The sequence below is a fragment of the Grus americana genome, chromosome 2 (genome assembly GCF_028858705.1).
Source record: "Grus americana isolate bGruAme1 chromosome 2, bGruAme1.mat, whole genome shotgun sequence".
NCBI classification, from domain to species: Eukaryota; Metazoa; Chordata; class Aves; order Gruiformes; family Gruidae; genus Grus; species Grus americana.
This window is the reverse complement of record NC_072853.1, coordinates 89,841,965-89,858,251: the sequence shown is the minus strand read 5'-3', so window position 1 is coordinate 89,858,251 and position 16,287 is coordinate 89,841,965. Positions and strand designations below refer to the sequence as shown.

The following is a 16,287-nucleotide window of genomic DNA, read 5'->3' as shown; positions in this document are numbered from 1 at the left end:
CACTAAGAACTTCTTAGTGCTCTTTTTCCAGTAAATTCTTCTATGGTAGAAATAACCACAAACATTAGTTACTGAATAGGATAGCATGTAATTCAAGATGCGAGGGCCATGCAAACACGATTACACATACATAGATATGCTCAACTGTGAGTGATCATTTACCATCTACAATACTCCATATTTAAGCATACGTGAACAATTTCATTGTTAAAAGTGATTTGTTTTGTGTGCTGACATGAAAAAAGCAAAATTAAAGCTGTAAAAACTTTATGCACAAGCTGAAATAGTCTATGCTTACTTGACAGGGTTCTTGGCAGCATCTGGATCCTGAGCAGTTACTGTTCCTATTACACTGTTTATTGGAACATCTTCTTTCACTTCCATTATGTATGCTGGTCTGCTGAACACAGGGGGTTCATCTACATCCTCCACCTGAATTCTGACTGTAGCTGAATCCTTGAATGGCCCCAGGTAGAGGAATCGAGGGTCCACGTGAGTATTGCTGGCTTCCACTTTCAGAATATACAGGTTTTTATTTTCAAAATCCAGTGCCTGGGAAGAGAAAAAAAAAAAATTGAGAGGTCTGTGGGGATTGCTGTGGCTTGCAGCCAGATGAGCCAAATGAATGGGGGATGTCATGAAGAGGCTTGTGCTAGCTAACAGGAGACTGAACTGGAATTAAAATGCCAGCAGAAAGGAGAGAGACAGGGCTCTATGTCACCGATGATACAGTATAGGAACCCCCCCACACACTTTTTTGGGGAATTCTATGCCTGGAATTCCAAAACATCAATTAATCTTTCCTTCTCAACGAGTCTTAACTCTTCATGCCTTTTATTCTGTCATTTTTTGCATTTTGATGTTTTCTTGTCTATTCTTTGCCCCTAAGCACCACACACTAAATGGGGGAAGATTTTCTATGAGCTGCTTGTTTAAAGATTGGTATTCCATCACTGAAATGAAACACTGTGACATCTAGTGTCTGGACATCCAGGACCACCCATCAAGGAAAACATGATTTTATGATAGGCTGTGACTATATCACACTCTATTAAAAGCAAGAAGCAGCAGCATTTAGTGACTCTTTGTTACAGTACTTAGAGAAATGTGGGGAAAGAGTAGTCACCCCTTTTTTCCATTATGTTGTAGAAAATTCACAGCTCTGTCAGCAATGGACAGAAATGCAAACAGAGTTAGACTGATATCATAATCAGCCACTGGAAGGCATATCCTAAAAAACAAGTAATGACAGGTGTCGTACTGATATCAATAAGCAAGTGCATATTTGGAAAATCTACACAATGTCTATCTAGTGGTGACTGAACTTGAACTGATGGAGGATGATATCTGTAACCTTATCAAGCTTGCCTGATAACCCACTGTAAACAATATTTCTCAAACCTCTTCTGACAGCCAATGTGCAACCTAGTAGATGATGTCTATTGTGATCCAGCAAGGCGCTGTGATTTTTTTTCTAGAGCAAAAGCATGCTGATGGATTCATTAATTACATTTTTACAAACTGTGAGTCAAAAGAAATTTGTCTATTTACTTAGATACTTTATAGGTATACAATTGAACACCTTCTGATCGTGCAGTATAGGCAAAGTGATACTAATTATTTCTGTGGTCTTAATACAGCACCTTCTAGTAAGTCAGCAAATCCTGTAAGCATCCAGGGATAAAATCACAGTTGGAGGGTGGTGCCTCCTTGAGTTATTCTGTGTATATGTTCAGACTGTAGAATTTTTATTCTCAGTCCTATCCCATTCCCTAGATTATTTACTCTCTCAGGTTCTTCAAAGTATGTGCACTGGTTTAGTAAAGGAGGATATGAGGAAGGACCCCAATTGCTTGTATAAAAGAAATTTTATATAGGTAATGTAGAGATTCCTAATAGATAGCATTCAAATTAATCAACAACACATGTTGCACTAAAAACGGAAAACAAGTATGTGCTAGATAAAGTTTTGATTGATATTTCAGAGGCTGGGATTGAGTATGTTAAGATGTGTACCTTTTTGACAGTTATAATTCCTTCCTGTGTGTCCTTGTCTGTGGTAATTCCAAACATGTCATATCCATCCCCCTCAGTGATGCTGTATTCAATCTCTGCATTTTCATCCACATCAGCATCATTCGCTTTTATCCTGCCAACTGGTGAGTCAGGTGGCGTAGACTCAGGAGCTTTGAATTGGTATGTGCCTGCAGCAGACAGAGAAGGAAATTTTGTCAGTCAGTCTCATGGTACTTTGGACACCACCTCTCAGCCCGCTGTCCATGCTGGGCACGCCCAGATGAATTAGCGAGTCGCTGTATCTTCAGGACTTCAAGGGGCAACAGCCTTCAGCTTCTGCCTTACTTTCATGTGGACAAAAGTAACTTATTTTTCTGTTTTCTAGTACGAAGGATAGGCATTTTGTTTTCCTACACACGTATATCTTTAGCAACATATGTCCCTTTCTAGACATTATCAGGGTCTCTGTTGGCCATATCAAAATTGTATATGAAAAATGTCTTGAGGCCAAAAGACAAATATTAAGAACCGCCCGAGGCCAATGCAGCTTAGTAACAATAAAACCAAATCCAGTCCAAATGCCTATTAATAACGTGCTACATTGAATTCTCCTCTGAAAAAAACTCTATTCGGGGAATGTTGGCATTATGAAGCTGTATCTTTGGCTTTTATATTGAAGACACTTATGTCCAGAGATGTATAATTAACTCATTGGAGGCAGAGTGCTATATTTTCTCTTAAGTTGCTCTAATTTAAATGGAAATGCTTTGCCCACAGCTAAGAACAGACTTTGAACTTAAATGACAAGTTGCTTCCAATAACTTTCCCAGTGACTTAACTGCCAAAGCTTGCTGATTTGTCTGATAGTATCTGCAATTATTTTCTCTAACAGCTGCTCTTGACTTTGACACACACTGACACTGTGATACACACACATCACACACAGAGCAGTGGTTAGACAAAGCAAAAAAGAAGAAAAAGAGGGAGAGAAGGAAGGAAGAAAAGAAAGAAAGAGAGAAGGAAGTAAAGAGAGGGAAAGAGAAGTGGATGAAAGCTGAATTGCTTTGAATCACTTATAGCCATGAATGGTCATTAATAGAAATTACTTTCTAAGAGATCTGGCTCACATGATTCCCTTAAATATCACAGAGATATCTATCAAATGATCTGAGACAGGGGAAGGAGAATCGGCAGAAATATCTGGTAAATTTATGTACATGCTTTTGTTTCTGTATGCAAACAATATAGGAAAATCCATTGAGGCAAATGCTTTCTGGGTGTCAGTATTCATTTTGATAGAATTGCTCTTGGGATCATTTTACATACTTAAATAAATATGTTTCAGAACTTAAATATGTTAGATTAGAACTGATATCTTAAAATGCAGTTAATCACAAAGTCTAATAGAAATAATATTGATCAAGCTATATAGATTATATCAAAGCTATTTAACGGGTAGGAAAAATAATGTTTCTCTACATCAATTCACCTCTCAGACTATCTACTGCAACTAGAGTAAAAATATTAAAGATATGTTTCCCAGTTATTGCAATTAACTTTAGAATGATCCTATTGCTTGCTTGTGTGTTGTCTTTTTCTTTCTTAAAGGAATCTGATACTCAGTAAGTACACAACAGAATAAACAATATCGCAGGTGAAAAAAACCCAAAACAAACCCTATCAATTTCCGTCCATTTTACTGTAAAGACATAGAACATAAATATTCCATACTCTGGGGGAAGCGAGGTGGATTGTCATTTACGTCAGTCAATGTGATGTTCACGGTGGTGGTTCCTGATAATCCGCCCATTTGGCCTCCCATGTCCTTAGCCTGGATGACCACTTGGTATTGCTCCCTGTTTTCACGGTCCATGTTTAGCAAAGCAGTTTTAATAATGCCTGAAAACATGAAAATTGAAGAGGGTGAATTCACAAGTAAGGTACTCACTATGATGGAAATTCTTATTAAAAAAACCCCACAGCCTAAAGAACAAAACAACCTCTGTGTAATAAGTAAACTTTGCCCAGTACAAATATTTACTGTTATGAGATGGCACATTAAATTACAGACTTGTCATATCGTATCTCAGGCTGCTGCCTACGTGACAGACACAGTATTAGTGGCATCCCCAGAAAGATGTTCTACCTATTTGTGAGCAGTGTTATTTTACATAACTATTTACCCCTTTTCAGTTCCATGCTAAAGTCTCTCACTGAACTGGAAAAAGGGTCTTTGTTCATTATAAAGTGCTCCATCTTTTTTCTCCTGTTCAGTCAATATTTTTATTTTGACAGATGTGGTTAAAAAAAAAAAAGAAAAAAGCTAACTTCAGCAAGACATCATTGAAGAGGCAGTACAACAACATTAAATGGGAGAAGAGAAATTAATTAAGAAAATTGTGAGCATCCAAGCATGCCCAAGTATATATATTTCTGTTTATACATTGATTGAAATGATTTTGCCAGTCACTTCCTTCTTCAAAGGCACAAATATCAGTTATGAGGCCAACTCCTATTGAAATTCAATCATTCATATTTACCATGAAGCAAAATGTTTGCATTCTCACTGGGTCTCTTAAGGCTAAGAACTGACTCTTTTGTAGGCAAAAGGGGTGAAATTCAAGTACTGAAATCCATGGCAAAATTCACAGCAGCTTTGACAGAGACTTATTTCACTCTAGGAGTTTTGCAATTGATTTCCATGGCAGGAAGATCAAGCCTGTGGTTTACCTTGCTTCTCCTCTGTGCCCCATACAACCCTCTTGCTAAAAGATTATTACTGGTGAACTCCCAGCTACACTATCCTTATTATAACTCTAGGTAGAAGAGCACACAGTGTACTGTCCAAGTCAGAATGAGTGCATCAGTGCAAAAATCCTTGCTTGTATTATCTAATACCTTATGCTTGAAGGGAATCCCTTTGATTTTGGCTCTTTTCAGAATTCTATACATTTTTTCACTTTAGGATTTTCTTTGAGACATCTAATGCCTCCCTCCTTTTCCCTTCCTGAGTCTCTAAGATTTATTTAAGAAACAATCCTAAAACCTGATTAATTCTCTGGGATAATCCATTCCTTTCCTGTGAGGGTGCTGAGGAGAAACGATTTCTTTAGCTTCCAGCAACCTATCACAGGGGATGTTCCCATTTAAGGAGTTTCTTGAGATCCTTTCTTTCTTGTTGGAGAAGTTTGTTATCAATCTTGAGAAGAGATGATCTATGTAGTCGGATAGTCAATGGTGCAGCAGATTCAGCCAGCGAGAATTCATATATTTTACATGCACAGGTTCTAAAGCTGTCTGTTACTTAGCCCATAAAAAATTCCAGTCACTGTGTATAATTTAAACATCTTCCAAAAACAGAACTCAGAAGTTTGGAATTCTATTTGTGATCTTCTAGTGTGGCGCCACAGACAATTTTACCTCTTCTATCATTATTCTTAATTAAGATTTCTTTCATAAAATTATCATTAAAGTGATATGTTGCAGATGTACAGAAATTATAATTACTTTAAACAAGTTTTGAAGAAGCAGAAGGAGAAAAAACCTCCACCTGAACAAACTCTCAGTCTTAATTTAGCCATTATGAAGATCTATGAGGATTAAGCACTTTTTTCCACACCCACCTGTTTCCTGTTTTCTTCTAAAACCCAACCTATTTGGTTTAATTTAAGCATCCACAGCAGTCTCTACCCACTGCTTGTTAAAAATGATTGAAAACTGGTTCACATCCAGTACTAATTGTATTTATTAGACTTTGCTGATAAGATTAAAATAATGTAGGTGTCATGTTTACAGATGTATTGCCCTATTAAGTTTGTCAGATTTTGCACTGAGTAAGATGTAATCTCTTTGATGTTTTTGTCTAATATGTCCTAGCTTGGCATAGCATGTCATTTTGAATTACAGACATTGGCATAGAATGACAGATAAGGTCCCCCGACCTGTCTCAGATTCAACGGAGAAATATGGTTGTCCCTGCAGAATGCTGTAGACAACTTTAGCACTGTTCCCATACGTAGGATCATCGGCATCAGTTGCGGTGACTTGCACAACAAAGGTACCTGCAATGATTAATTAAAGAAAACAAAAATCCACGGGGTTTTTTCATGACCAAGACAGTTTATGATGTAGAAAAAGCATAGTTCAGGTTCAGGTCAAACTTGTGGCAAAAATTTAGAGATATTCTTATTTTGTGGAAGTTTCTCTCTTCATAAAGGACATAGATACAAACCCAAAATTATAGTTGGCTTATTCTCAGTTCATTAAAATACACAGTTATTGATTGGATATGTAGATCCTTCATCATATTTCTTATGAAGAAACCAGAAATGCACCCTTCCCCAGATATTGAAGGCATTCAGAATTTGAATCTAGGCCAAGAATATACTTTTGCAAATTTACTCAGTCTTGTAAGGTGTTTGACACAGGAATGTAAATCTGGTTTTTCATGTGTCTTCTAGAGAAAGAAATGATGTTGAATCCTAGGCAAAGTGTTAACAAATATAAAAAATGATCTTAGGTTTTGGCATTTAAAACAGATTTGTGAATAAAGTATTCACCTCACATATTAAAATGTGAATATTAGGTTCTCTCTTCACCTGATGAGGTTTCATCCATGTGACAAGTCCCATGAATGATAGGAGAGAGTATGCCCCAAAGTCTTTATTTTTGTATTACTTGAGCTTTATTTTAATCTCATTCTTGATTATGATTAATTAATGCTTTTCTCCCTGGATATTAGTTCAGATTAGAAATGTGCTTCTTGCAGTTCAACTATCCATCGATCTCTGAGAAAGAAATCAAAATAACCTCCCTAAGAATGAGACAAAGAATCAAAACCTGTCAACTTCTCTGGAAAAGATCCAATCTTAAAATCATATTTCAAGGAAGTTCTTTTCTTTTATTGATTGATTCTTACAGCTTGATACATCTTAAATCAATAGAAAGATTTCAGTGGACTTCAATGGACTTTGGACCTCTTTTCTTTTGCATGAAATGAACAACAAAGGTCACAGGAAGTTAATGGCACATCTCCAAATCAGTGATGAGTTGACTCGGGTGACAGCGTTTGCTCCTGAAGTGTGTACAACTACTTCTGAACCTGCCCCCCTTTTTTTTTTTTTTTTTTTACCTTCCTGGACTAAACAGGGGTTGCTGAACAGATCTAAGGGTGATATGGACACGCTTAGGTGACCATGGATTATCATATTACACTACTAATAACTGCGTGTTAACAAAGCATATTAAACACTTTACAGATGTCATGTAACACAGCTTAGCTCGGCTCACTTTCACTGTGAACTAAACTAGATTGTATTAACTTGTATGTTTTTTGTGGTACAACAGCAGGAGTGGGTTTCTCTCAGCTGACACCTCTGATTCCAGCAAAATGTTGTCGCTATTGTTGTGGAATTAGATTTTTTTTTTTTTTTAAACAGCTGAGATGCTTTTACTCCAGACTCAGTGGATGTCTGTATTCAGTGCCTGTAAACTTTGGGCCCCTCAGTAACTCCATGGAAAGAAGTCAGACCAGACACTGAAATCAATTATTAGTTATCACCTACCAACATCTGACATTTCGGGAATGCTGGCATTGTAAACATCCTTTGTAAACATTGGCTCATTGTCATTGATATCATGGATCTTAATGATGAACTCAGATTCTGGTTCCACTGGTCTTCCAGTCCTTCTGTTTATAGCCTGGGCACGGAGTATGTATACAGGCTTTTCTTCCCTGTCTAGTCTCTTTGTGGCCTGGATGTCACCAGTGTTTTCATTGATAATGAAGAGATCTCCCGCTCCATCTCCAGAAAGGATGTACTTAAGTGATCCATCTCCTTTATCCTGGTCTGAATGCAGCTGGTGGTGAAATGGGAATAAAAAAAAGAAAGCAAAATAAATAAATTGGGACACAATTCTAGATACTTTAACTGATATCATGATACATGCTTTACTATTAATAATACCCAGCCCAAAGGCTGTACATTGCTGTTGGGAAATGAGATGATACCACAGTAGAAGCAGTGAATTGATAGAGTTGTGCCTTGATGTCCGAACTGAAATGGTCTGCACTACTGTAAGAAATTGCCTGAGGAAACCCATGAATTGAAGCTGCAGATTGCTTTCCCAAGTGATCAATCAGATCTAAATGCTAGTGGATTAGGTGGGATCCTAGGAATATGTAGGACAGTGAGATCCTACAGTGGAAAAACAGTAGATTCAGAAATTGCAGAAAGCAAAAAAATTAAAAAGTGGCCAGGCCAGCCACTTCTTGAGTTTAAATTCTGGGTGCTCAGTTCTTAAGCCCCTGGACACTATGTAATATACCACACAGTGCACAACATAATAACATACTAGATACATATACAGATAGCAGATAAATACATGCATTCACAGATGTGGCAAACTAAGAGCAGAGGCAGGCAGGCATACTAGACCATTACAACACTGACAATGAAGAGATCAGTTGCCTTATCCAGAGAGACATGGACCAAGCTGAAACATGATGGGGGCAGGGGAAAGAAAAGAATGATGGTAATTAGCATACAAAGCATGAGCTGCCCAAATCATCATCTTTTTTGCCCCAGAGATTTCCACATCTCTTGAAATGCTGCTTAGCACACACACAAGGTATGACTGATTAAACCATACTCTCATGGCTGTTCCTTTGATAAAGGCTTTTTTAACCCCCTGGCCTTAAAATCAAGGCTACTCAACTACAATTTATTTTGTTGTTACATTAGAGAAAATAAAAATAAAAAAACCTGGAACATTAAAATGGCTTCTAAAGTCAGGGCATAGGTGATGAAATTCATGGAAAAAAAAGAATCTATTAGGTAGCAGATTCCTGGAAAATGTTGATTTCATAAAAAAAAGACATGTCTATGAGTCAGGAGAGCTGAACTTGCTCAACCAGCTCTTTGCTTTTCTATTCCTGCATACAAGTTAGAAAAAAAATACCTAGTTGACTGTGTGGCAAAGTATTTAGCATTGCTGGATGGCATGCTTTGTAGAAGAGAAAGATTTGTAGATTGAAAGAATACAGAAAATCTTTGCATAAACTTTACCAATGCCTGGCTATGCCCCTACCATGCTGGAAGGGCATCCTCCAGCATGACCATATGGTCAATATTTTGGGCTTCCTTCAACTTTCTGCCCAGATCAGTGCTATGCTGGCAGCCTACTGACAACCCACTTGGTGGCACAGTGCTCCACCTATGTATGCGCTCATGCCTATGGTCCCTATAGACAGCATGCTCCATGCAACAAGTCTGCCTTTAAGGGCAAAACTCTTTGTCACCATGCATTCCAAAAGTGTCCAATAATACAAAATATCAGAACTGTAGCATGGTTAATCATTAGCAGATGTGCTGAGGCACTCCTTAATTTTTCTTCTTCAGGGAGAAAATGGGCATTCCATGTAATTTTGCACAGAGCCCTTTCTCTTGATAATAAGAATACCAGTAAGAAGCTTGTATGCAGCATTTTTCATAAGCAGATTTCAAAACCCTTCACCAAAGCAGTCAATACCATTTGCTCTGATTTTTTGGATAACAAAGTACAGCAACTTGAAGTTTCCTAGAAGGCTAGTCTTAGAGCCCAGAATAGAGTTCAGGTCTCCTGAGTCCCATTCAGCTGGCCAATACACACGGCCACAGGGCCAAGAGGAATTATATAATTTACTAGATATAACCTCAGCCTCTGATGAATATCTGTTAGACCTGCTTGTTAAGAAATCAGACTAGACGTCAACTGCAGGAAGTAATTTCAATAGGTTATTTGAGTATAATTTTCCTCTAAGGCAACCTGCAACAGAAAAGGCATGAAAAGAATTTTGTCTTTAAAACTGTGTATTTTTTTATGATTATTTCACATCAAAAATTCAACTTTTGTTTGCCTTGAAAGCCTCTTTAACTTTGTATCATATTGGGACAAAAACAGCCCTCAATAACAGACTATCATTAATTCATATGAATCATGGAATAGTGTTGTGAGATTTGTTACAGGCTGAACTCCCAAATGAATTTTTATCATCATTTTAATTAAACCTGGTTTCAATGAACAAGGTAGCAAAAAAGGTCAAGCTAGAAAAGGTGTTGGAACCACTGGGAATCGTCTTCTATAATATTCTTTATCTAGCCCAGACCACCTAAAGAGCTAAAAATGGAAACTTGTGTGTTTTTTTCAAGTCAATTATTTATGAAATTTCCACTCCTCTTCCACAATTAATCCATCTGTGTAAGACTGACAGTGACTTTGCATATCAAGACAAAGTATATCTCAGTGTAATGACTCATCAATATTGACAATGAGATCTTCATCAAAAGTTCAATCTCTAGCCCTTCAGCAAAAGCCCTAACTTTTGAAAATAAACATTCCCTCTGACAACATCCTTTCCAACTTTAATACCTTCAGTTTTACAACTGTCCTAAGACATGCTAGAACAAACTAAGTGCTCAGTTGGCCAGGCATTAAGTGGATTATTTCCTGTAAGAGCAAGACCTGGGGGAGGTCGTGTCCCATGTGCCAGTGTATATTACTTAGAGCTAAGGCTGGCTGAATGCTTGCTCTTCAAACCAACAGTGACCTTACAGCATGTCACCATGTGTGGCCTCAAGACTGTGGTTCACAAAGACTCTCGAAAGGTATGATTACAATCTGTCCGATTTCAGTAAATTAAGACAGTTCTCCATCTGCTTGTCATCAGGGTTTCTATGGGATAAGCCTATATCACAACACCAGCATCAACTGCTTAATAGCTGTGCCAAAAGAGTTTGCATTTTGTCCCCTTCTTTTCAGAAAAAAAATTTGGTTTTATGTATTAGAAAAAATGAGCAGATCTCTAGAAAAGCTTCTCATAGATGACAAATTTGTAGCTTTCACTTGTGACGAAAATATCTGAAAAAACAATTTATTATTTTAGATTACATTATCTGTCATTGACTGTTTGCTTGGTAGAAAAGTTTTATCCAGACAAAGACAATCATCTGTTTTATTTTTTCTTTAAGTGTCAGTTTATCTTAGAAGCAATATTTTGTCTGTGTGACCGATACCAAGGGGGAAATTGCTACTGTAACCAGGTTAAAAAATAAATTGGGAATAAAATTAAAGGAGAAATAAATGGTGCAAGTTGAGGCCAAAAGAAGGTCCGGGAGGCGAGATGCATTTAAAAATACGGTTGATGGTGTTGTATATAAAACTTACCACCATTGTTAGGCTATGAGGATGAAATTAATAGTAATAACCACCCTCCCTTTCCTTCTCAGTTGAAGTTATTTTTCACTACCCAGATACCTCTTGGCAAAGGACATTTGCTGTGATGAGATATGTGTATAAATTATACTGAAGATTCATTTAGCAGGACCAGTCCCAGCCAATACAAGATATTATAGTTTCACTCTGTGTGCTAACCCATGCTGCAAAAGACTGTCCTTTATCCTCTGCATAACGCTGGTGATGGGACAGATAAATGGGCCATGGCAGATAGTCATGGCATAGAATAAAATGTCGTGGGACATAGTGCTCATGTCAGCTGGGCTGTATCGTATCACCACTCCTCAATACAAAGTTACTTCAGCCACAGGTTTTTATGGCTCCACTTAAAGGTAGATTTTTTTTTTATTATTATTTCCTGAGGAATTCAGCATTACTCAATGGCACTAATTTCAGTTGGTGACTGAACTGAGCAATACCCCAAAGGTAAGCAAAATTATGAAGAAGTAAATCTATGCAATAAAAAGTAAATGCATCAGCAATTGCACTATATTAATATTATAGTAAATTGATTCATTCAGAATCTAATCTAGACACTTTTGTGAAATCGTCCATCAATCACTGGCTAAGGCTGAGGACAAATGACAGATTAAAGATTTTTACTATGCCCTAGGCATACTTTTACTCGTTTTACTTTAATACCACTGTTAAGTGAACCATCTGGTTTGCTTTTAATGACTTACAGTCAGATAAAAACTATCCGGCCTTTGTCTTTTTTCTCCCCGAATGTCCTGGCCTGGAAACAGGGAAGGCTTCATGCCTCTGGGAAGAGGCATTTAAAATGCATGTAGGACTGCAGCATTAGCTACCAGTGTTTGACATTCTGCTTGTTGTCACATACATAATTAGTTTAAAAGGAGAGTTTGGGGTTGTTTTTTTTTTTTTTTTTAAATTGTCACAATCTGGAGTAGCCTCGTTCTCTGCAGCATTGCTGGCAGAGCCCTCCAAAGGCACCAAGGGCTGTGGCAATGGGATGTCTTCAGCATGACGAAAAGGAAAAGGCAAGTGAAAACTCTGCTCAAAGTATTTGTACCATGAGCTTTTTTCCTGCCCCCCACCCCGAGTGAATATATTTCCAGCATTTGTGTTCATCTCCAATAGATAGTATTGCTTCACTTTAAAACAACAGTCCAGGAGAATTTTACCAGGACTTTAAAAATTGAATTGGACCCATGCTACACACAGAGGAATTATTTCAGCAAAGGACATGGGAGGAATTTAAGGGCATCTTTCATGTGCTTTTGCAATAAAACTATAAACTGATATGGCATGAAAACTGCAGTTCCAATTGGCATTAAGTTGTACAATTCATTATTGGCTGTTGCTGATATTATAAAGTCATGAACTATAGTCCAAAATGCTGGCAGCACTTAAAAAAGAAGTAGTGTTAGTGTGTTTGAAACGAGCTGAGGGACTGTGGCTCCCTGGGTGCATGATGGCAGGGCCCAGAAGCCATGGCCCGTCCCACCCCCCCAGCCAGGAGCAGGGCAGCTGGGGGCACTGGGGCAGCCCCAGCTCCAGGCATTGGGCACCTCCCTGGGGACGAGGCCAGGCTGAGGCCAGGCCTGGACATGGGTCTGCTGGTGGGCCCAGCTTGGGGGCCCATGGCTGCGCAGGGAAATGCTGTGGGGAACCGAAGACTGGCTCTGCTGTGGTGTTGTTGGGGCAGGGGCTGATGGGCCTTGGGGGCTGACGTGGAATCCCTGGCCATGGGCAGCTGAGGGAAGCCCTGGGGCTGACATGGGGTCCTGGGCCGTGGGCAGGTGGGGGGAGCCATGGGGGGCTGACAGGGACAGTCAGGGCTGGTGGTGCCTCAGGGCCTTCTTCTAACTAACCATGCTAAATTCCCCTTGATACAAAACTGTATGAAACAGCAGTAGCGAAACTGTATTAATGAAAGTGAGATCCCATATATATTAATAGGTTAAGGCTAAGCTCTAACTTTTTTGTGTGTTTAAATGGAATACATTAGAGAGAAGCGGTTTTCTAGCATGCATATTTGTAGCAAGGTTGTACTGAAATGTACTTTTATAGCTGTGGTAATTAAATTAAAAAAAAAATGAAATTGCAGGCTGTGGATATTCTCTAGAATGGAATAACATCCCTCCTCTACCTCACTCTATAACACTGACTTAAACAGCATAGTTAACCTAATTTATGAAGTGGCTTTAGGTTATGCAAGACAGCTGTAACTTGCAGTTTAACTCCCACTAATGTAATTTTGCTGGTTATGATACCTGGCAATTTGGTGGGTAAGATGGTTTTCCATTCACCCTGCAGACCAAGTTCTGTTTCCTGTTGTGAATACAACACCCTACTCACTGAATTGCAGAGCGGTTCCTGAACCTCAGCAAAGATCAAAGTCAATTGACCTTGGGATGTACGCACTGAACCATCAACCTACAATTATCCAGAAATAAGCTGCCTGTTGCATCTTGTTATTTGTTTGTATTTAGAATAGGAACTTGCTATTCTGGGATTGTTGTAGTCACATTTTAGTCTCCCAACACAATTTTGTCTCCTAACACAATAATGAAATAGAGACTAATTATTAAACTAGTAAGTAGACAGTTAGTAGGTAGCTAACAAAGAGAATCATGAGTTTACTCTTGGCAGTATTCATAGTACATGATTTCTCTCCCAATTGAATAGATCCAAACAGCAGAGTCCTCTCTAGTAATGAACAAATTCAACCACATGTATTGCTTGAGGTTACACAGTGCAATGCTACAGCATTCAGAAAAACTAAAGCACTCAAAATGAAATTGCTAATACTATAACATTGCACACAGTTTCTATTTCAGAATAATAACAACCTTGCACTCTTCTGTGTCTCTTCTGGTGCTCTGTACCCCTATAGCATCAACTAACCTCCTCAATTAATATCATAATCAACACCATTAATATCATCAAATAATAAGCACCAAAGTTTTTGCTCCACATGGTGACTCTGTGTTAAAATGCAAATGGCATTGGTTTTGCACATTAGGTAATAGGTATTTATGTATATTTTGCTTAAGTTTAAGTATAGTCTCCTTCCTAATGCACAAAAAATACCCCCAAAACACTATATATGTGTTCCATATACGTACATATGCACATACTGTATCATGTATCATCAGGGCAAATACCTACACAAATAATTTATTTCAAGCCATAAAAGATCCTTTTTTTCTAAAAAGCTATGCCACAAGATCCACAGTGAGATCCAGCATCAGCAGAAATGACAGATTTCCTATAGACATGTGTGCCATGTTCTTATGGTCTCAATTACGCTAAGCTCTGGTTCCTTTCATGGTCCACATAACCTCTCTATCATCTGACTCACCCCTCAGGCAAAGCATCCTGCTCTCTCTCATATCACTTAGCCTACTGCATGGTATTTTCTACTTCCTGCTCCAGCCTGTGTCCTCAAAAGCTCTTGACTGCAAAATGCTGCTACTTCTTCTGGTCCCTAAATACTGGGTGGAGAAGAGACAGCATGGGTTGCCGTTGGTGGTGGCTCATATGTGTATCTATGAAACAGCCAGCTGACCAAACAGGCAGGACATAATGTAGGTTTATTTGCCTTATGCAGCTACGGTTCTTCCAAACTGTATATGAAATTAATGGTTTTGACACCTTTATTCCTCTATATAATTTAACTGAAAGCAGTTAATGGATTTAAAAATTATTTAGAGGTGGCCAATAGAGAGAGAGAGAAGCTAGAGTGCTGAAGCTAGTTATCTGCTTAGGTCAGATATCTGGAAAGTTATGTCAAGACTTAGATACTTACCCTTAGGGACCACTATTTCAAAACTGAAGCTTAAATTTCTGTTAAGAATGGGAGGATAGATGCTAAAAAATAATTTGGAAGACAATGGGAGAAAGATGCTACGGTGCTTCCAACTTTTCTTGGTGTTTAGAGAAACTAGAAGAGGTGATTCCTTTCTATTCTAATATAAAGAATTTTGAAGATTATATGAAGATTTATACTCTACATCCTCAAAAGGGCTGGAGAGACAGAGTTTGAAGTAAGAGTCAAGCACTGTCATTTTCAAAGAATATAAAACAACAACAAAAACATTTTACAAGATTAAAAAAGAAATGCAAACAGACCCAGCCTTACCAAACCACAGCACCATAGAATCATAGAATCTTAAGGTTAGAAAAGACCTCTAAGATCATCAAGTCCAACTGCGACCCACCACCACCATGTCTACTAAACCATGTCCTGAAGTGCCATGTCAACACGTTTTTTGAACACCTCCGGGAATGGTGACTCCACCACTTCCCAGGGCAGCCTGTTCCAATGCCTGACCACTCTTTCGGGGAAGAATTTTTTCCTAATATCTAATCTAAACCTCTCCTGACACAACTTGAGACCACTTCCTCTTGTCCTTTCGCTAGTTACTTGGGAGAAGAGACCAACACCCACCTCACTACAACCTCCTTTTGGGTAGTTGTAGCGATAAGGTCTCCCCTCAGCCTCCTCTTCTCCAGGCTAAACAACCCCAGTTCCCCCAGCCGCTCCTCAGAAGAACTGTGCTCCAGTCCCTTTACCAGCTTCGTTGCCCTTCTCTGGACATGCTCAGATCACCATGATTCCAGATGTACAGTTGTCAAACGCAGCACTTCCACACAAGGGCTGTTAGACTGCTACAACAGGCACCTGAAGTAGATTCTCACTTTTTTGTATCTCCTCACTAACCCAAGATCTGCTGTCCTAAACAATCAGCAGCCTTCATCGTTCATCACTTTCTTGAACTTACAAATGTCACAGTTTATAGAATACTTAGTTAACTATAGAAAGTGATAAGTTTACTATAGTAAGTATATTTACTATGCCATAGTTAATACAGTAAACCTGAATATGGCTCAGTTTGCCTGATTCCTGAGTGTTTCAGTTTGTTAATGCAGTTTCAACTTGCTTGCTTCCCACTATGCCTAGTGAAGAAAAAGGTGCAACAGGTACACAGTTCCTATTTGAAGAAATCACCACTCTGGTGATTAGAAAGA

At 38.6% G+C, this 16,287-nt stretch overlaps 1 protein-coding gene across 5 annotated transcripts in view; it reads right to left on the bottom strand.

Annotated features, from left to right (window-relative positions):
* Positions 1-16,287, bottom strand: part of CDH6 (cadherin 6) — a 111,576-nt gene that overhangs the window by 25,609 nt on the left and 69,680 nt on the right. For all 5 annotated transcript variants that reach the window (XM_054816044.1, XM_054816043.1, XM_054816045.1 and 2 more), the window contains 5 exons: positions 7,581-7,875; positions 5,958-6,077; positions 3,748-3,915; positions 2,017-2,204; positions 299-552 (listed from right to left, as the gene is read on the bottom strand). In XM_054816044.1, the coding sequence (XP_054672019.1) occupies positions 299-552; positions 2,017-2,204; positions 3,748-3,915; positions 5,958-6,077; positions 7,581-7,875 (1,025 nt within the window). The remainder of the gene's footprint in view (positions 1-298; positions 553-2,016; positions 2,205-3,747; positions 3,916-5,957; positions 6,078-7,580; positions 7,876-16,287) is intronic.